This window comes from Lissotriton helveticus, chromosome 3_1 (genome assembly GCF_964261635.1).
Source record: "Lissotriton helveticus chromosome 3_1, aLisHel1.1, whole genome shotgun sequence".
Classification (NCBI taxonomy): Eukaryota; Metazoa; Chordata; class Amphibia; order Caudata; family Salamandridae; genus Lissotriton; species Lissotriton helveticus.
Window position 1 is genome coordinate 1,547,333,257 of NC_136061.1, and position 21,039 is coordinate 1,547,354,295.

Consider the following 21,039-nt stretch of genomic DNA (forward strand, 5'->3'; position numbering starts at 1 on the left):
CCTTTGCGGACAATTTAAAGGATCAACTTGACCGATGTGATCACTTGCGAACCCGGATAGAATCGGTGGAATGTGCCTCTCTCACCAGGGGACTATGACTCTAATAGGGTACACTAAAGAGGTTTGGCAGATGGGACTTTGGGGGGGCAGACTGTGCGGCACATTGATCTTGGTTGCAGGTGCGGTGGGCATCACGGACTATTCCATGAAACTGCTGATTTCCCTGCTGGAGTGGGATAACCTGAGTCCAATAGAGTTGGTGGTGCCCAAGGCACATTCAATTTGTGAACTTGGTCGCATCCTGACTGAACTAAATTACCTGTGAGTGGACAGGACAAAAGTCTTCTGGAACTCAAGGGATGACTTGCGCCAGAGTGGCCACATAATGTGGGTCTAGCAGCCTAGCAAGCAGAAGGCATCAACTAATCGGAGGGCCAAGCTTGCTGTGGAGAATAACCTTTTCCCATAGGTCTCCATTCTCTTGGATTCCATATTAGGGGGAGTAGTGGGAAATTGTTAGTGTTAGTCTGGTTAGTGGAAGCTTGCACCACAAGTTTCTCAGGAGAGGGGAGCTGGGACAAAAAGACCGGGTCCCCAGGAGCAGGATCGTAGCGCCTGCCAATTTTGATGGTTCACTGGAGGACCGGTACAAGGTTTAGCCCAAGCACCTAGAAAGGTATCTGTCAAGGACTCACTGAATGGGAGAAGCAGATCAGGAGCAGTCTGGCCAGACTGCAGGACTTCTGTCAGTACAGTTGTTTTAACCTCCGTTGCCACCCTACACATAACCATGGCTTAGGAGGTTGATTCTTCTGTTGGTGGTCATATAGGAGAGAAATGCCTGATTCCAGGGAGAAGTCTTGCAAGTCCTTATACCATTTATTGTCTGTATATGGCTGAACAAAATAATCACCCTGGTCTTCGTCATTATTTAAATCCATTCCAAAATTTGAGTGGAGGGAATGTGGTCTGCCTTGAGGTAAAGCGAACACTGAGACCTCATCAGATTTTGTTGCAACATCGGTCGAAGTTGGAAAAGCATTGAGCCGGCATCGGAAAGGACAACAGAAGCAACCAATTCAGTTGGCATCGATGTACCCAGGCTTGGCATGGTTGTGGTCTTTGGAGGCTGCCTTGGTATTGGAGTCAAGGGAAAAAACGATTCACAGGGTCTCAATGGTGCTAAGGATAAACCTGCTGGTGGTTACCCAGTAGGAGCGCCTCTTGGCTCTGTAGAGCCTGAAGGTGTGCCAGAGGAATTTGGCAAGGATCTGAAGAGCCAGTGCATACCGGGGCATAACTCTTTGATCTTGCGCAGCAACTCTGAAGGCCCCAGAAATACGGTTTGTGCCAGAATCAGCTGCAGAACTGGCTTGAAAGTTGACTGACTTCAGATCAGGGAACAGGACCATTGGTGCTGCCCATGTGCTTTGCCGAGTGAGAGGGAATGGCGATAAGGAGAGTAACTCCACCTCAACTTCTTATGCTCACATGAAGATTTGAAACACAATGAAGACCAGCCTATGGAGGGGCTCTCGGAATGGGAGCCGATGCAAGATCAAGCCTTAGACTTCAATCAGTCTCAACGCAGCGTGTGTTTGGGGGTGTAAAATTTCACATTGCATGATGGCCTTTGGGTTCATGAACGTGCAGGCTCTGCAGGTACTGGAGTCCGGGCTCAACCCCAGACACAGCAGGCACACCTGGTGGGGCTCCGTCACAGACATCTGTCAGCTACTTAAAACCTGTTGTTTTAGGGGGTGACAGCACTTGCACACTGAAAAATGTGTCATTGAAAATTGTAGGTAAAGTGTCTCTGAGAGGCAAGTTCCAGATCCGTGTCTGGTGGCACAGAAAAAAGGATGCACATCAGTGCACAGGACTGGTGCCTATTCAGGTCATTTCCTACACAGAATGGAGCCAGAAGGCACCACCTTCGGGCGTGCAGAGGTGCTAAGGGAAGATTCCGGATCCAGTCTCACACCTGGGGAAATTTCAGAAGGTGAGGAATCTGCAACTAAAAGTCTCTACCAGAAGCTGCAAGACCACACAAAACCACCACCCTTAAGCTACACCAAAATAGACACCAGTCTAACAAAACAACAACTTAAAAGATAGGACAAAATCTTACACCACCTGAAAGATGCAATAAAACCCACCCACCCTAAAGCTATAGCAATACACAAACAAGTTTAGAAATATACCATCACACAGATGTACCAGTCTAAAGTTAAGGCCATTTTGCAGCATTTCCCTTGATTAGTCTCAATTCAGGCCGATGCATTGCCGTCTACTGGACGTTTAGAGCCTTGCAGTGCCCAGAAACCCTCGTGCAAACTTCTCACACTGCCCCATGATGCTGGTTAAAATACTCAAAAAGTCTATTTGCTCTGAATCTCACAAAAAGGGAAAAATAGAAAACAAACACCACCTTGGAACACCCTGAGAGCCGTGTCTCAGTTCAATGGGCCATGCCAAGTACATCTGCACCAGAATTCTCATTCTCTGAAAACCCATACCAGAATCTACCAGTGCTTCACTAAAGTATGATTTCAGAAATTACACTGTTAGACTACCATAACGGGTGACACTGAAACCTATCCTAGGGTGAACTTGCATAAGCCCGTAAAAATACACCACACTTTACTAGAGAACGCAATGCAACACTATTCTGAAAACATATGCATTTCCAGCTTAATGGTGTTTAACGCACAGCTTGTCTGGAAAGGACATGTGGTGGGTCAACAACGACCTGGTGCAACTGCTTTCATTATCAGTGCTCAAAACACTCTAAAGTTGCCAGCACCTCTTCCAGCAGAGATGATTCGAGTTGGTTCAGATGTTCCTCCTTCTTTCTCAGGAGCGCATGTCCCTTGCGCATGGCCACCTTCATTTCCTCCAGCTGCTTCGCCTCCTGCAGCAAACAGATAGAAGAGCAGATGGTTTGAAAAAAAATGGTCAAGAAAATGTATGTACGACATGCACTGCTTCACCATTTCTGCTCTTCATAGTTCAATGCTTCACTGTTTTGTGTCATGAACAAAGTCTTGGTTACTTGTAGCAAAACGCATTTGAGGTATTTATTTCCAGCTTCATTGGAAGACAACCATGAAGGAAAATGCTACTTACCAGTATGCGTCTGTTCTTGGCATATAGAGCTGCAGAGTTACACACTGTTGCATAGATCGCCATCTAGTGTTGGGCCCGGATGTTTGCACTTGTTTTTCTCCTGAAAAGTCTTTAGAAGTCACGAGATAGGTGACACCTCCTTTGGATCTCATTGCGCATGGGCATCAGCTTCATCCTTCGATTGTTTTTCGCCAGCAGGGAAATGATGGAGCTTTGTAAGAAACAGGAAGGATGGCCCTTGTAAGCTGTATCTAATCAAGATAATACTGGAACAGATAAAGGTAGCCGGGGAGGCGTGTATGAGTAACTCTGCAGCTCTACATGTCAAGAACAGATGCATACTGGTAAGTAGCATTTTCCGTTCGAGGCATATGAGCTGCAGATTACACACGGTTGCATAAATTATATAGCAGTACCCACTCCTAGTGGCGACCACCAGTATCTGTTGCAGTAGTTTGAAATAGTGTTTTGAGTGCTGCCTGGCACACAGTAGCTTGTTGTTTAGTTTGCACATCTACACAATAGTGTTTTGTGAATGTGTGCGGTGTAGACCATGTAGCTGCTCTGCAGGTATCATCTAAGGGAATGTTCCCTAAAAGAGCCATTGAAGCCCCTATCTTTCTTGTAGACTGGGCTTTAGGAGGAACAGATAACGTACATTTAGCTTTGTGGTAGCAAATTTGTATGCATTTGACAATCCACCTAGATATCCCAGATTTTGATATGGGGTTGCCTTTGTGTGGTGGTGAGAAAGACACGAAAAGTTGTTTGGTCTTACGAAAGGGTTGTGTTCTCTCGATGTAATAAAGCAATGCTCTTTTGACTTCTAAGGTATGAAGAGCTCTTTCAACGACTGTTTGTGGTTGCGAGAAAAATACGGGCAGTTCCAAAGATTGATTGAGGTGGAAGGGAGAAATGACTTTAGGAAAGAATTTAGGATTAGTTCAGAGAACAACCTTATTATGATGCATCTGCAGAAACGGTTCCTGAATGGTTAGTGTGTGTAGTTCACTAACTTCGTAGAGAAGTAATAGCCACTAGGAAAGCAACTTCCCATGTTAAGAATTGTAGCTCACATTTATGTAAAGGTTCAAAGGGAGGTCCCATTAACCGTGTGGGAACAATATTTAAATTCCACACAGGTGAAGGTGGTGCTCTGGGAGGAATTATTCTTTTGAGGCCTTCCATAAATGCTTTTAGGACAGGTACTCTGAAAAGCGATAGATGCGGTCTATTTTGTAGATATGCTGCCATGGCAGGAAGATGCAGTCAAATAGACGTGAAGGCTAAATTACATCTTTGGAGGTGTAGTAAGTCACCTATAATGTGCTGGATAGACACATCTAGGGGATTGATGTTGTTGTTATGACAATATATTACAAAACGTTTCCACTTAGCTGCATAACATGCTCTAGCGGTGAGACATCTAGTTCTTTAATGACTTTCATACAGTCAGAGGAAAGTTTAGGTAACCGAATTCTAGGACCTTAGGAGCCAGATCGCAAGATTGAGCTGAGCTGGGTCCGGGTGTCTGATCTCTCCATGGTTCTGGGTTAAGTGACGTAGAGATCGGTATAGTTTTTGGTGCCGTACTACAGAAAGTTCTAGCAATGTGGTGTACCACGGTTGTCTGGCCCAATTTGGAGCACCTAGAATGAGGGTTAGGGAATGTTGCTGTAGTTTGCGCACCACTAGTGGAATGAGTGGGAGAGGTAGAAAAGCGTACGCAAATCTGCCTGACCAGTTCATCCATATCGCATTGCCTTTGGACAGTGGGTGTGGATATCTGGCGGCGAAGCTTGGGCATTTTGCATTTTCATGGTAGAAGAGGTCTATCTGAGGTTGTCCCCTACATCTGAAAGAATGGTTGAAGAACTTGCGGATGAAGTTTCCACTCGTGGATCTGTTGTGTGTGACGGCTCAACAGACCGGCTATGGTGTTTTGTACCCCTGGAACATGTTGGGCTAAGAGGAAAATGTTCTGAGGTATAGGCCACCTCCATATGTTCTGTGCTAGCTGAGAGAGTTGCAGAGAGTGTGTCCTGCCTTGTTTTTGTATGTAGTACATGGCTGTCATGTTGTCCGTGCAGACTAAGACAGCCTTGCCTGATATTTGTTTTTGGAATGCTTTTAAGGCTAGGAATATGGCTAGTAACTACAGGTGGTTGATGTGTAGTAACCTGCCCTGCCCTGCATGGTGTGTTGCAGTAGGTGAGCTCCCCAGCCTGAGACCGATGCGTCCGCTGTCATGTGAGGAACCGGCTCTAGGAACGGTCGCCCATTGGAAAGGCGTTTGGTGTTCCACCACTGCAGAGTGCGGTGAGTACGACCGTCCACTAACACTAGATCTGTTAACTGACCTTGAGTCTGCTTCCATTGGCGTGCTAAGCACTCTTGAAGGGGACGCATCTGGAGTCTTGCATGAGCCACTATGAATATGCAAGAGGCCATCATCCCTATGAGTTGCATGAACACTCGAGCTGGAAGAGAGTGTTCCGGTTGAAATTTTGTGAGAAGAGCTTGCATGTTTGTTATTCTGACAGGAGAGGGATAAGCTAGCGCTTTTGAGGTGTTTATTGTGGCACTGAGGTATTGTTGTATGTGGGACGGGTGCAGATGGGACTTGGTGTGGCTTACTGTGAACCCCAGGTCGTGGAGTAATTGGATAGTGGCATGAGTGTGTTGTACACACTGGTTGGTTGAGCTGGCTTTTATGAGACAGTCGTCGAGATATGGGAAGACGTGAATGTGCAGTCTTCTTTTTTTTTATATTTCTATTTATTAAACCAAGGCATCAAAGAAAAAAGACAGTACAGAATAATCACATCATTACATCAAACTGCGTTTGTCAGGGGGGAGGGGGACAGGAAGCTGGGATAGGTGGCACACAGACCTCTCCCCTATAATGGTTCCAAGGCCCCAAAATTGACGCCCACCTTCGAGGCCGGCCTCTCGCTACCTAAACAGTCTTCTCACGAAACATGCACCAATCTAGGTCATCTTTCCAGCCCTCAAGAGTAGGAGGCCGCTCAGATCCCCACTGCTGAGCAATATTCCTCTTAGCAATCATGTAACCCAATGTGGTCCACTTCGTCTGTGCCAAATTAAGATCAGTGGGCTCCCATACATTAAGGAGGCATCTGCTTGCCTCCGGCAGCACTACGACCCCCAACACCTCCTGCATAGTGTTGTGGATCTTGCCCCAGAACTCGGCAATATACCGACACTCCCAAAGAATATGGAAGAACGTTCCCACAAGACCACATTTCTGTCTACACAAACCTTCTTCCGATAACCCCATCCGGACAAGTCGGGGGCCCGTGACATACATCCTATATAGTATTTTTAACTCTACGAGCCGCAATCGCGCTGGGATCGCCACCACTTTTAGAGAGGACACCGCCGATTGCCAATCCTCATCATCTAATTCTATATCGTCCGAGTCCACTTATCCATCAACTCCCAAAGGAGATCTATGTGGAATAAAGCCCGATTGACCTGGGTGAATCAGTGCGCTAATCACCTTAATCAGCCTATTAGAGAGAAGCTTGGCAAGTATTTTGGGCTGCGCGTTCAATAAGGAAATGGGCCTATAAGAGGCGCAATTAGTATTTGGTTTACCCTCCTTATGGATGACCACCATCAACGCCACTCTCTGATAATACGGCAGTATCCCCTTCTCACGAGCCTCAACAAACATATCCGGAAGGTGAGGAGCCAGCTTATCCGGCCTAAGCTTGTACAATTCAATTGGGAGCCCATTGGGTCCCAGTGCTTTACCAGAGTTCAAAGAACGTATAGCCAGGGCTATTTCGTCGGTCGTAAGGGCACTATCCAGAAAATCACGATCCTCCCCGGACAGACACGGGAGCTGTATATCCCGGAGCAGTAAATGGGAGTCCTCCTCCGGCCGATCCGAGACCGAGGTATACACCGTTTGAAAATGCGCCGCCAAGCCATCAACAATTCTCTGGGGATCGGTGAGCAGCGCTCCATTAGCAGTAACAAGTTCTGGGACTACACGCTCCGCCCTATCCTTTCTGTCCAACCAAGCGACAAGTTTCCCCGCTTTATCCCCAAGGTCGTAAAGTCGACCCTGCTGCTCCCTGCCGAGAGCCCTGGCACCATCAGCAACCAAAGATCTATAATCATGTTGCTTGAGAGCCAGGATATGCAACTTTGCCCGAGTTACCCCCTGCTCCAGTTCTCCCTCCAAGTGACCAATCTCAGCCTCCAATTCAACAACCTCTTTATTCCTTTCTTTTTACACACCGGCTATTAGCATCAGGGCCTGACTCCTGATGACCATTTTAAAGGCTTCCCAGAGAGACACCAAGGAGGAAACCGACCCTTCATTTTCAAAAAAATAATGGTCTAGAGCCTTAATGAGGTCCTTACGAAGTCTGGGGTTCCGCATATACCAGGGGTTAATAGGTGCTACTCTACCTGCTGAATTCACAGCAACAAAAAAACGAAACCAAAGAAGAGAATGGTCCGAGACGCCCCTAGCCAAATGAACCGCCTCAGTTATATAGGATGCGTGGGCCGCTGGCACCAAACAATAATCCAGGTGAGAGAGACTACCGTGGGCTCCAGAGTAAAAGGTGTATTGCCTCTGGTCTGGGTGGAGCAGCCTCCAGCTATCCACCATACCCACTGAGTCAAGAAAATCGGGCAGCCATCGCTGGGTGCGCCCCGTATCTCGCTGGGGATGCCAGTATCTCGCTGGGGATGCCTACTCAGAAGTCCAGAAACAACTGCATTGAAATTCCCCTCCCCCCAAGATCAAGAGTCCCACCGGCGGCAGGTCGAACAGGAGCTTTCCCAGATCACCGAAAGTAGTGGCCTGCATATCTGGGGGTACATACACCGACAAGAGGGTAAGGACATGCCCCTCCCAGCGACCCGTCACCCCAACATATCTGCCTCTGTCATCCTCCAACCTGGAGTCAATCAACAATGGGAGCGCCTTCCGAATCAGGATGCCCACCCCCCTGGATCCCGACGTGAAACCAGCATGAGCCACCAACTTGTACCCCATTCTATGCATCGCATTACAGGAATTGCCAACTAAATGTGTTTCCTGGAGCAAGACCACGTCCGGCGAGTGACGTTTAAGATACTGAAGAACAATAGTACGTTTAATTTTGTCCCCCAGTCCATTCACATTCCAACTCAATATCCTAAGTTCCCTACCCTCATCATCAAACATGAAAATGAAGCAGCGATTCTCTGTCTGATGCAAATAACACATGTTGCAGTCCCACCCGATGCCTGGGCAAACGAAAACTGAAAACACACCAAACCAAACAAGAAAACAAAAGAAAACCCACCCCAATGATAACATTCCCAACTCACCTCCCCCCCACTCTGCAACCCTGCTCTTGGCTTTCGCCTAACCCCAACTTGCAGGGTGCCTGTCGCCCCGTACACTAACTAACCGACTAACTAAAGATAGCAATGAGGAGGAAGACAGCTCTTAAGAACCCCCCCCCTCCCCACCCCCTTAACTCAGAACCCATGTCGAAAGCGACACTCATCTCTTACGGTCATAACAGCAAAATACGCTTGCTGGACACCCCCATGTTTATTTCCAAAGGCGGCACCCTCTATTCCTGCTCTAACTCATCCCCCTCCTCCACAGTTCCCGGTTGCTCAGTCTCCGGCACAGGTTGCGCATCTAACCAGTCTGAGGCAACGTCAGGGCTATCAAAAAACCACGATTTCCCATTGAGCTCAATCCGCAGTCGGGCCGGGAACATCATGGCATACTTCAAACCCCTTTCTCTGAGCCTCTTCTTAATACCCATGAAACCCTGGCGCTGTCTCTGCAATGCCTGTGTAAAATCAGGGAAAAAGGAAAGACTAGCGTTCTCAAATTTGAGAGGGCCGCCTGACCTGGAGGCCTGCAGGATAGCTTCTCGATCACTGAAATTAAGCACTCTCGCAATCAGCGGACGCGGGGGAGCCCCAGTTCTTGGCCGTCCCCCCGGGACGACAGTAAAGAAATTACTCAGTCCTTAGGGTGAAGGTGATTAAGGACGAGAACTTCCACAAATAAATCCGCTGCCGGGTTTTCGGCCTTTTCAGGAACCCCAACGATTCTGACGTTATTTTTTCGGGCCCTCCCTTCATAATCGTCAAGCTTCCGGCTCGTGAGCTCCCTCTTGAGCTCCCGCACCTCCTGCTGTAGCGACGATGTGCTGTCTTCTTAAGTGTGCTGCCACCACAGCTAGGCACTTGGTAAACACTTGTGGTGCTGTAGTGACGCCGAATGGGAGTACTTTGAATTGATAGTGCTGACTGTCTATTACAAATCTGAGATACTTCCTGTGAGCGGTGTGAATGGGAATGTGGAAATAGGCGTCCTTCCTTGAGATCTAGGGTAGCAAGGAAGTTGTTTTGTGAAAGAAGAGGAAGGACCTGCTGGAGTGTGACCATCTAGAAGGTGTCTGATTGTATGTATAGGTTTAGGGGTCTGAGGTCTAGAATAGGTTTTAGAGAGCCGTCCTCCTTTGGGATAAGAAAGTACAGGGAGTTAACTCCTTAGTTTTGTGGGTGCAGGGGAACTGGTTCTATTGCACTTTTTTGTAAGAGGGATATTACCTCCTGCTTTAGCAGTAACAAATGTTCTTGTGACATTGGCCGCTGTTTGGGTGGTATTGTTGGGGTGGGAGTAGATGTTAGTTGGAGACAGTAACCCGATTGAATTATTTGTTGCACCCACCTGTCTGATGTGATGATGGTCCGGACAGGAAGGAATTGTTGCAGTCTTCCCCCAACTGGAGTGGAATGGTGTGGGGTAAGTGGAGGGAAGTCATTGGGTAGGGGTGTAGGCAGAGCGGGAGTTGTTAGTTTTGCCCCTGCCTTTGTTATTGTTACCCCTGTAACCACCTCTTTGGTAGTCTCTAATGAAGTTGGATTGGGTAGGGGTTTTGTAAGAAGTGGAGGGGCTATCTGAGGAGTAGCCTCTGGTGGGGCTTCTGTGTGATGAGCGACGAAAGGAGCATCTGTTAGCTTGCGACTGCAAGGCTCCCATATATTTATCCGTGTCGGTATCCTTTTTCATTTTCTCAAGGGATACGTCAACATTAGGGACAAATAGGTGTTGCTCATTGAATGGTTGATTGAGAATGGAACTCTGGACTTCAGGTTTGAAACCTGAAATGCGTAGCCAGGCATGCCTACGCAAAAGGACACTGGTGTTAATTGCCCTTGAAGTGGTATCTGCCGCATCTAGGGCACAACGGATGGAGGTATTGGTGATAGTTTTACCTTCTTGTATGAGTTCATTGGCCCTATTTTTGTATTTGTCTGGGAGATGCAGCATTATGGATTCCAGCTCATCATAATGTGCCCTGTCGTACCGTGCTAACAGTGCTTGAGTATTGGCGATGCGCCATATGTTTGTTGCCTGTGATGCCGTTCATTTGCCAGAGGCGTCCAGGAGTTTAGACTCCTTATCTGGTGGGGGGGCCTCACCTGATGTTTGGGAATTGGCCCTTTTTCGCGCATTGGAGACTACAAGGGAGTCTAGTGGTGCGGGGCCTTTAATGTAGACTGGATCTGTAGGGGCAGCCTTATACTTTTTCTCGATCCGGGGGTTGATGACTCGAGCCCTGACTGGATCTTTAAATACCTCTGGTGCATGCTTAATAACCCCCTTTAGCATGGGTAGAATTGAGGTGGACTTTTGTGTGGTGTCAAAAGTGTCCATGAGAAAATCTTCCTCCACAGGGTGTGTATGTAGATCAACCCCTCTATGGACGAGTTGGTTAAAGCCCATTGTGTCCTCTGGGGGGGGAAGGCCTGGAGGGGTATAAGTCATCCTGTGGAACGTTGGGGATGTCTGGGGTTCTATAATCATCCCAGGGGTCAGGGGAGTCAGGAGGACTAGGATTCCCTAGTGGTTCATTGTCCACACCTCCCTCTTTATCTTCAGAGGTGTTATCTACATCATCATTATCTTGTACTGGAGATGGGGATGGTGTAGGAAAGTGATGTGGTGGGGAGGATGAGGAGAAGGGATCCTTAATGGAGAGGTTGCAATGTCTCTTTTTAGGAGGAGGAGCCAGTGCAGGCGCATCTAGAGGTCGTTTCTTAAAGCTAAGAGTCAAGTGACCAGTTTTGGGATCCTTTACAAGAGTTTATTGGGTAGGATCTGGTCGAAATAGTTCTTCTGTAGAAGGTAGATCCTTCGGTGCCGAGGTCTTTGGTTCTGTTTTTTTCGGCACCAACTCGGTAACGGTTCTAGGTTCTTCTGGCTTTCAACCGTGACCTTTTGTAGTCTCTTTGGCCGGTGGAACGTGTTGTTTCCTCGGTTCCGAGGCCTTTTTCGGCTCTGAAGCATGGGAGTCGGGGCCTTTTGGTGGCATTTTTTGTTTGGCTCAGAGTATGTTCTCGGGGTCGAGGAGCCGGTGCCTGTCTTCGGCACCGAGAGCTTGGATGTCAAAGCAGCAGTCGGCGTGCATGAGGAAGAAGATGGCTTCTTTTTTGGTGCCGGTAGGTGTGTGTCGGTACCGGAGTAGGCTGACTCGAGCCCGAGTCGCCTGAAGGCTTAGTAGGCTTCTTTACCGGGCCCGAAGGCGGGGCATGGGAAGCAGTCTCTCCGTGTGCAACTGGGCCCGAAGGTGAAGGTATGACTGAAGCCTTCTTCAAAGGTGTTGAGGGAGGGTTGGGGTCTACGTGTGTACTTACGACCCGCTGTGCCGGAGTGATGTCCTCGACGTCTGAGTCCTCAGCTTCGGAGTCGCTGACGATGTCTTCTTCGACCCGCTCCTGTTCTGGCACGTCAACGCCCTCTTGGAAGATTTCATCCGGGATCGAAGATGACGATCAAGCCATGGTCCTTCTAGCTCATCGGTCCAGAATTGTCTTTTTGGAGTGGAAGGAGGCGCAAGCTGAACAGTCTCTGGCCTCGTGCCCCGGTGAGAGGCAGAGATTGTACACCTCATGGAGATCGGTGGGGAAACTTTGACCCACATTGAGGACATTTCTTGATTGGTGTCCTTTCCATGAGCCAGAAGATAAGGCCAAGTAGGCCCGAAGCCCTTCATTGACAACCGGAATCGAAGACTTTGAAGTTGTTGAGACTCGCATCGATTGGGAAACGCGTTCGAGACAATACCGTCGAAACGGGTGAAGGATTGCGCGCCAAAAGTAAAATCGATTCCAAACTGGAGCACAGGAAACACATCCGAGCCCAATGGCGGAAAAAAAACAATCTAAGGATGGAGCCGATGCCCATGCGCAATGTGATCCAAAAAAAGAGTCACCTATCTCGTGACTTCCAAAGACTTTTCAGGACAAAAACAAGTGCAAACATCCGGGCCCAAAACTAGATGGCGATCTATGCAACAGTGTGTAATCTGCAGCTTATATGCCTCGAACACATGCTTCTAAGAAACATTAGTGTCGGTCACTAATAAAACACTTGAAAACCGATGCACCCATCACTTGACTAGCAGTCCATCCAAAGTGTACCAGTAACCTGATCAAATGTCGACTTGCCACCCCGCTTCCAATTCGGACTGGCAACCCTGATAAATCTCTGCTTGCCCTAACAATGCCAACTCGCTATCCTCCCTGCCATAATTAACACGCAGGAGCCCTCCCTAAAGTCAAAGACTCGCAGTAGCTTTGCACAAGGCCAACTAACCACAGCCCTGCTTAAGGCAGATTTTCAGCCACCTGCTTCAAAGACAACTCGCAGCAGCACTCTCAAGGCAGACTCACAGCAGAATGGATGGCTCTGCAGCCCTCCATAAGGTCAACCCGCATCCTTTCCAAAAAGCGGACTTGCAGCCCTTTCCAACCTGACTGACAGCTGTTCACCTCAATCCTGACTGGTAGTGGGACTCCTCAACTGACTTACAACAGCCCTGGCTAAAGTGGACTGATAGCAGCTTTCAACTGTGACCCACTGCTACTCTATCCAACGCTATTCGCAGTAGCCTTGTCCAATGCGGTCTGGCCCTCTCTCCAATGCAGACTCATCACAGCACTCTACCAGGCTAACTTGCAGATGTTTCCTGGCAACCTACCTTAAAGGAGCTCTGTCAAAGATGGACTTGCAAAAGTCCCAAAGCGCCCTCATTGCTCCTCCTGTTGCGGACTACAAATACTTCCAATGGATGTCTGCAGCATTTACAATAGCAGGCTCAGCAATCCAGAAGCAATTTCCACAGAGCTTCCTATTAATACAGGATAGCATATCCCTCTGCTTCCCCACCGATGAACTGAGCAAAATCAGGTCAGAACAGACTATGAAACTTATGCTGAACATGAATATGCAGGAAATTTAAGAATCTGGCAAAGCCAGAGGTCCGCAACACCACTAAGTACCTCTAAAGGTGCAGTGCAGTACTCACCTGCTCCAAGTTCTTGTGTACATCTTCCAAGATCTGTGAGCTCTCAGTGTCCTGCAGCACATCCTGCACCTGGTGCATATCATGGCGCCACTGCTGCCTAGCGGCTTTCAAAGCGGTCTGCCGTTTCCTAATGGATTTGGTCTGGCGCTGCAGAAACTCTTTCGCCCCCTTTATGGAAACGCCCTCCGAGGAGATGTAGTGCCGTACACTGATGGTAGGCAGACAGAATGGGAAATAGGTCAGGTAAAGGGCAGGAGCAAATAACTGCAGCAAATAAGAATTAGACATTGATTATATGCAAGTGACGGATCACAAGAACATTGAAAAGCATATAGTTAATCAAATCCTTCAACTGCCTACGAAATTTTAGCATTCAAAATAAAAAACCTGAAGGATTGAGCTGCATCAAACCATCCATCCACTGCCTTTCCTCTGCAGTTTAGAGGCAGTGATAATTTCTCCAATCTGCAATATTATTATGACCGGTCAAAGGATTGCGACCGATTAGGCCTCTGTTAAAAAAAGGGGGAGAATGTGAGCAGACACAGGAAGAAGGCAGACCATGTCAAATTCTGTTACTAAGTCAATGAAGGGCTGGGAACTAGAGCATGGCGACATAGCTATTATGGCAGTAGAGGAGGAACAGAGGCAGGTTCTACCTCTGCTGCACTAAATACTTGATGGAGCATTGTCCCCTCACAGTGCAGAACAGGCTAGGGGCATGCCACTTGTGGTTGACAATGCTCGGCTTCAACATTAGGTTGAAGTGAAATGCCATAGAATAAATCAACACTTAGGTACTTCAGGGCTACACAGTAGATCCAAATTTCTGCAGTATAGAAACAAGTAACAGGCAAGACATGGTCCTGTCTAGCCCAGGCAGCCACATCACATTACGGCGAATTCCCGGAAAACTGTCAATAGTACTTACTCATCCAGGCTGGTCTCTTCATTCTGCAGAGTTGGGGAGCTTGGCTCGTGCTTAGTGGACTCTTCTTTCTAGGTTATACATGTAAGAAAAAAGCAGACCCAACATCAGAAACAAGCCTTACTTTTTTCTTTGTTAATGGTTACTAAGATGGTGTTTCCCTACTTTCAAAAGAACCTCATCTGTGGAAAATGTAATAAGCATTCTTCTGGGCCGCTCTTCCGAGAGTCAAGCAGTTGTAGTGATGTACAGAAGTGCATCATTATTACTTGTGGAACAAAAATGTAGTAGCTGTGCAGATCTGCCTTCAATAAAATTCCCCAGATGGTGCTGAATGGTCAGCAAAATGGCTACATTGGAGGTATTTGCATTTGTGTGCACACATATTCATCATGTGCCCCCAGAAAGGTGGGAGTGCACATTTCGACAAATCACTACTGGAACATTACCATGGATTTAATACTATAGAATAGCACAAATTCAGCAAGAAAGGTTGGCCAAGTTCTATCACCAACACCAGCATCCTCCAGAAATGATAGAAAGTCACAGGTCTGCCAGAATTACGTACAGAAGCAATTTAAGTTCTAAAACAGCACAATTGTCATAATTACAAGATATCTTCAGTAATGCTCTTTCTAGTGGATACACAATCTGACCGCAGATTTCTCACCTTAAAAATATTTCCAGGCACCAGACTGGATCCAGAGATTTTGTAGCAGTGCTATTGAACGCCCGTAGATGGCGTCTTGTGGCTCCGCTGTGACTACATACCTTTTGCAAGTGGCGGAGCACAGCTGCAAATAAGTGCCACTCCTGTGCAATTACGTCATTTTCTTCAATGTATATCCTTTCACGCCCTCAGACGCAGAACCTTTCACAAATTTTTGATGGCCGCCTGCCAATTCCCAATGTAGGAGTTTATGATTTTTGTGAGCCCACTACATAAAAAACGGAGGGTAGAGTGCAGCGAGGAATTTGTGGTTATACAGAATATCCACAAGAAAGAGCATTATCGATGATAAGTAATTTGTTTGGATGAAAAATTCTAACTGCAGATTCCTCATCATAAGAATAGATACCACAGCAACCAAGGTGGAGGGTCTTTGAACGGACTCGAGCCAAAACGTCCTGTAGAACAAAGGGGCAAAGTAACTTTCTTACCAAGACTGTCAAGGCAGTAATGCTTTGTGAACGTGTGCACCAGCGACCATGCTGCTGCCTGGCAGATGTCCAGTATCATCTTAAGGCTTTTCGGGGCTGTGGGCATGATATATTTTAGGACCCCATTTTTAGAACAACTTTGTATTTTATTACCTATTTTCTAATAATTCATGCATGCATGAAGCCAAAAAATATTATACTGTATTTAAACGTTCACCAAGAACCAACTGAGTGAGTCTGGTCGGTGGCCAAAGTTTTTTTTAAATGGCACTTGATAGACAGACTGAGTCAGAAATAGAGGTAGGAAGAGAGAGGGGGGAGATGAAAGTGAGAGAAACTCAGAAATATCACTTTACCAAGAGAGCCCCTGGAAGGTGGGGGGGGGACTATGCAGTTGCCCACTTTGTCCATGCCTTAAAACGTCTCTGCACATGTCCAAAACTGGCAACTTATGCACCAAAGCCGTGGCTGTGGATGTGGATGTGTACCTGGTGGCATGGGCCCTCAGGTGTTCAGTGAGTTTCTTGGCTAGTACATGGCAGATTTTTGTACATAAAAGACTATCCATTTTGACAGGGCCCCTTGTGCTCACTCTTCCCTTTCCTTGTCCCAAAGAAACCCACAAAGAGATGATCATCCACACAAAGCTCTTTTGTACAGTCAATGTAAAAGCTCAGAGACCTTTTTACAAATCTGTCCAGAAAGGAGGTGGTACACTGAAAGCGCGTGTAGTTCACTCGCTCGATGTGCAGATGTCATAGCAATAAGGAAGACAGTCTTTCGAGTCAAGAGTTGTAAAGAACAGATGTGCATTGGCTCAAAGGACTTGCACATGAATAACGATAAGACCCAATTCAGGTCCCACTGTGGCATGATAAATAGCTGGGGGTGTGGGAACATGCAAGTCAAACCTTTGATGAAACGCATGAGAACAGATGATTGCTCAGGGGACGCAGAAAGGCCAAAAGGACTGACAGATCACTTTCAAGGTGTCCACCACAAAACCTTACTGGGCAAGCAAAAGAACAAATATAAGAACATCCAAAAGTCTATCTTATATGAGGTCAGTGTTTCGGGCTAGCACCAGGCAACACATTGTTCCAAACGTAGACAGACTTTGTAAAAGGGTGTCTATTAGCAAGAATGGTATCACCCACTTAGACCGGCAAATGCAAAGCATTCAATTGCTGCTCCTTAATCTCCAAGCATGGAGTTATAGGTTCTGAAGACACAGATAAAAGGTCCCGCCCTAGGTGGTAGCCTGGTTGAAAAGAAAATGCTTACGCTCAAGAGCTCTGGGTGCCACATCCTTTTGGTTCAGTGTAGAGCAATTAAGGTGGCTTGCATCTGGTCTGTGCTGATCTTCCTCAGAACTCGAGCAGGAGAAGTAGTGGTGGTGGAAATGCACAACAGTCCTTCATTCCATACCAGGCTGAATGCATCTCTGAGTGAACATCTAGTAAGAAATTCCAAGTGTAAAGTTGTTGACACTGCATGCTCTTGAAGGTGACAAAATATATCTAGGCCAGGGGAACCAGAGTGGAGGAAGATGCCTCTTGCCAACTTGGCATGGGGATGCCACTCGTGATCTGCCAGTCAATGCCTGCTTGGCACATCTGCTCTAGCGTTTAGTGGGGCTCCCAGAAAAAAAGAATGGCTGGTTCAGCCACTTCCATAAGCATAGAGCCTCTCAGTATATGAACCATGATCCCACTCCACCCTGCTTGTTACAGTGCTCCATGGCGGTCATGTTGTTAGTGAGAAAATGCACCAGCCTCCCCATGATGGATAGTGAACTTTTGAGGGCAGGACCAATCACCTAAAGCTCCAAAAGGTTGATGTGGAGCAGGCTGTCTGCCGGAGACCAGAGGTCTGTGATCTCCACTTTTCGCAGGTGATCTCCCCCCCACACCACCTTCTTCCCACCCAGCCAAGACATATTTGTCACAGCTGTGAAGTCTGGGTGGGGGAGGTACAGCGGAACCAAAGACGATTCTAAAAGGTTACCTGCAAGATCTGAAAGGTCTGAGATAACTTGTAATTAGGAACATTAAGTGGGTGAATAGCTCCCATTTTTATGAGGTAAACGAGTGCTTTACAAATACACGTTATGTTATGTGTAGTCTCTGTACTCTTAAGCAGTGGTTTGGATTGGTTATACTTTCATGTGTCCTTCTCATGCGGACTTCCAGACTCTTCATTAGCGTAGAGTGATGCTCCTCATAGCAGGACAGTCTTCAATTTGGAGCAACCACAACAGAGGCAGAAAGAGCTACAACCATTCTGCACATGGCTAGCAACAGCATCACCAATAGTGATCAGAAAGAGCAACAAAAGGCTGGCCTCCTCCAGATGGGCCCTTCACACTCCAAAAACATAAAGACTGCAGTCTGAACCTTAACCCGCACTATCATCTATAGTGCTGGAGAAGACTAATTAGAACCCCTCTGCACCAAAAGGACCCATTCAAATGAAATAGAAAGATAGTGCATAGCACTCAGAATAATTTATAAGATCCAACAGTCTAATGTGGCAGATCTCAAGCTGGGAAGGAAATGCTGTATTCTGCCTCCTACCAGCTACGCATGAGACCATCAGGGTAAACCAAAACAACTTGCCAGCCACTGCAGCCGAGCAGGAAGTGTGGGACGATTAGAAACATTCCCAGCCTGCAGTTAAGGCTGGGAATGCTAGTGTTTTCTGTGAGCTAGCATACTGGAGTAGCCCATAAACTTCCTGCATTGATGTGGAAACTGCTTAGTTGGTGATAACAGTCTAAAGAATGTAGTTGTGGCTAAATGGTCTTTAAAGAGCTCCAGTGTCAAATCAGCCTTTTCAGTGAATAGACTGGAACCATCAAACGGCATGTGCATTAAGAAAGCTTGCTTACCACCGAAAACCTGTTTGAGCTCATCCAGGTATACCTGTTGGGCACAGCACATGAGTGTCAAGGATATCTTGGAGTACATACTCACAGCATCCTGGCTATTGTTTACTATTTGATCCAAAGAGGCCCTGAGATCCTCGGGTACAGACAGCAAGATCTCTCTGGCCATCTCCCACAACACATGGGAATACCTTCCCAGCTGACAAAATCTTTAATAAACCTGAGGGCTAAACTAACTAAAAAAACATGCACTTTGAAAAGTCATCAATTCTGTTTGATCCTGTCTGGAGGATTGGTTGGAAAAGAGTTCAAGCTGACCTTACTTGTCGATGCTTGAATAATAACGCTTTTTGGTGTAGGATGTTTGGATAGGAAGTCTAGATCACCTGGAGCCAAAATGGCTTGCACAAAGTTGCCATAAGAGCATAAGGACTTCATTGAAAGGCAGAAATGGCTCATAAGAAGCCAGCCCAGTTTGAAAACTTTCAGGCAATACATTTCTCTTTGCCTAAATAGTGGGCCACTGCAAGTCTAGAGCTCAAACTTCCCTCCAAATCACCACTGTAAGCAAGGTATTTTCTTCTGTTGGTGGCACAGATGGAGTCTAGTAGCAGACCTGTCTAGCACATTGGCACTTTGGAGGTCACAACACATGGCAGCATTAGTATAATGAGGGGGAAGCAAGTTGATCTCCCTCCCCATCATAAAAGGTGTCCTGTGGGAAATCAGGTGAGGCCTGCACTAGATTAGAAGCCAAAGAAAGCCTCAAGCACCTACATTATTGGCATTGTGAAAGATGTCTTGGATTAGAGAAAGCCTGCCTTTGTGATCTCGTAGCACAGCATAGTCCTGGAACGGGACGATGTCAGTTCGGGCCGAGGGACCATAATCAGGATTGGCTCATCAGCTAGCTCCAGCGCAGTAAGCACCAGTCTAGAAGGAACGATGTGGACCCTAGTGTAAACCCAGGCCCAGAGTCTGATCTGGCAGGGTAGTTTGCCTGTATAGGGAACACCACAAAGGGCCGGACTTGCCAGCAGGAGTCTTACTGGATACCCAAGTGGATCTGCCAGGCTTGAAGGCACATCAGAGGGATCCAGGATTGCACTGAAGATCTGTAGCATGGCGTCTTTGATGGCAGCTATCTGTGATGGGGTCGAAAAAGTTCAAGGAAATTTAGGGCACGCCGGGACCAATTGCAGGGTTGGGTCAAGTTTTGGTGACACCAGAAGAGTGCAATCTGTATACTGATGCCCTTGTGCCTTTGCGCTAGACTTCGAGTGGCAGGTTAGCGTCAGGTCCCACGGAACGTTTCTTAGGCTTATGCCTAGACTTCAACTTAGCGGAAAAAAATGACAAGTAAGTGAACTTTTCCTGTGTGCGGCCTTGAGACTGGGCCTGCAACTTGGAGCAGGATATGTGCTCTGAAGTTTACCTATTCTTATGTCCGTACAGTTTCTTCAGCACCCATGCCAGAAGCGTCTTTGGGTGCATAATGGCACTGTTGTCACACAACTTAAGAGTTGTGGCCAGAACACAAGCACCTCAAACACACTTCTTGAGAGTCAGTGACCGATAAATGCTTCTAGCAGTCTCAACACAAATTAAATCATGCCTTTTCAGTGGGTATAGAATACTGTGAAAAGAATCTTAAAGTTGACAGAAGACTTATAAAGTTGGGAAAGGAGCTTCAGATCGAAGGGTGCAGAAAGAAAGGAACTGATTTCATTTTGCAGGGATGTCGCCTATATCTCGCTCCCCTACTTCACTTTCGGGGTCGTATGGAGTCACTGGAGAGCCGAACAGCACCTCCTAGAGGCACATGGAAGCACTGCTATAAAAACCTCCAAATCCAGTCTGGTGCCTGGGGATTTTCTTAAAGAGCGGAGTCTGGGGTTAGACGTATTCATCAAAAGGGAAGCATACTGGGAAACTAGCAAGATTAAGTTCCTGCAGGGAGGGGCAAGAGAATTTTACAGTCACACGAAAAAATGAGAAAATAAGGAGCACATGCCTTGGCTGAAAAGAACTGACTGTTGTGTGATTTCACCTCACCTTAGGAGTCATCTTTCTCAGATCCTCCATCCGGAGCTCGTTCTCAGAGAGGAGAGATTGCTCTTTCTCTGCTGCAGAGAGCTCTTTCAGTACTTCTTGCTTGTTTCTGATATCAGCTTCAAGCTCACTGTGGAATACAGAAATGAAACCATATAAATATGGCAAAGACAACTGAAGAGTTCGAACACCTACAATTCCAGCTCCAGTAAAAAAACATGACAAATTCTTAGAGACAACTCAACTATACCAATGGGAGCCAACATGACAAACACAAAAAGACAACCCAACCATAAAGAACAAAGCAAACAACAAGATACTGTGCAAACTCAGCATAGACAACCAGCACAACAACCATCCAAACGCATCATAATCTTCTGCTTAGAATCAATGCACAAAGCACCCAAAGAGGAACTCCCCATCTGTCAGAGAACAAACAGGACAAAATCTGTGAGATACAAGAACACTCCTTCAGGAGGGACCTGTAAATAAGCATCATTTGTAGCTGCTGG

General features: G+C 47.0%; 1 protein-coding gene across 6 annotated transcripts in view; it reads right to left on the reverse strand.

The window, feature by feature from the left end:
• CEP164 (centrosomal protein 164) overlaps positions 1-21,039 on the reverse strand; it is a 385,375-nt gene that overhangs the window by 25,138 nt on the left and 339,198 nt on the right. For all 6 annotated transcript variants that reach the window (XM_078682279.1, XM_078682276.1, XM_078682274.1 and 3 more), the window contains 4 exons: positions 20,531-20,657; positions 14,431-14,498; positions 13,500-13,707; positions 2,807-2,914 (listed from right to left, as the gene is read on the reverse strand). In XM_078682279.1, the coding sequence (XP_078538405.1) occupies positions 2,807-2,914; positions 13,500-13,707; positions 14,431-14,498; positions 20,531-20,657 (511 nt within the window). The remainder of the gene's footprint in view (positions 1-2,806; positions 2,915-13,499; positions 13,708-14,430; positions 14,499-20,530; positions 20,658-21,039) is intronic.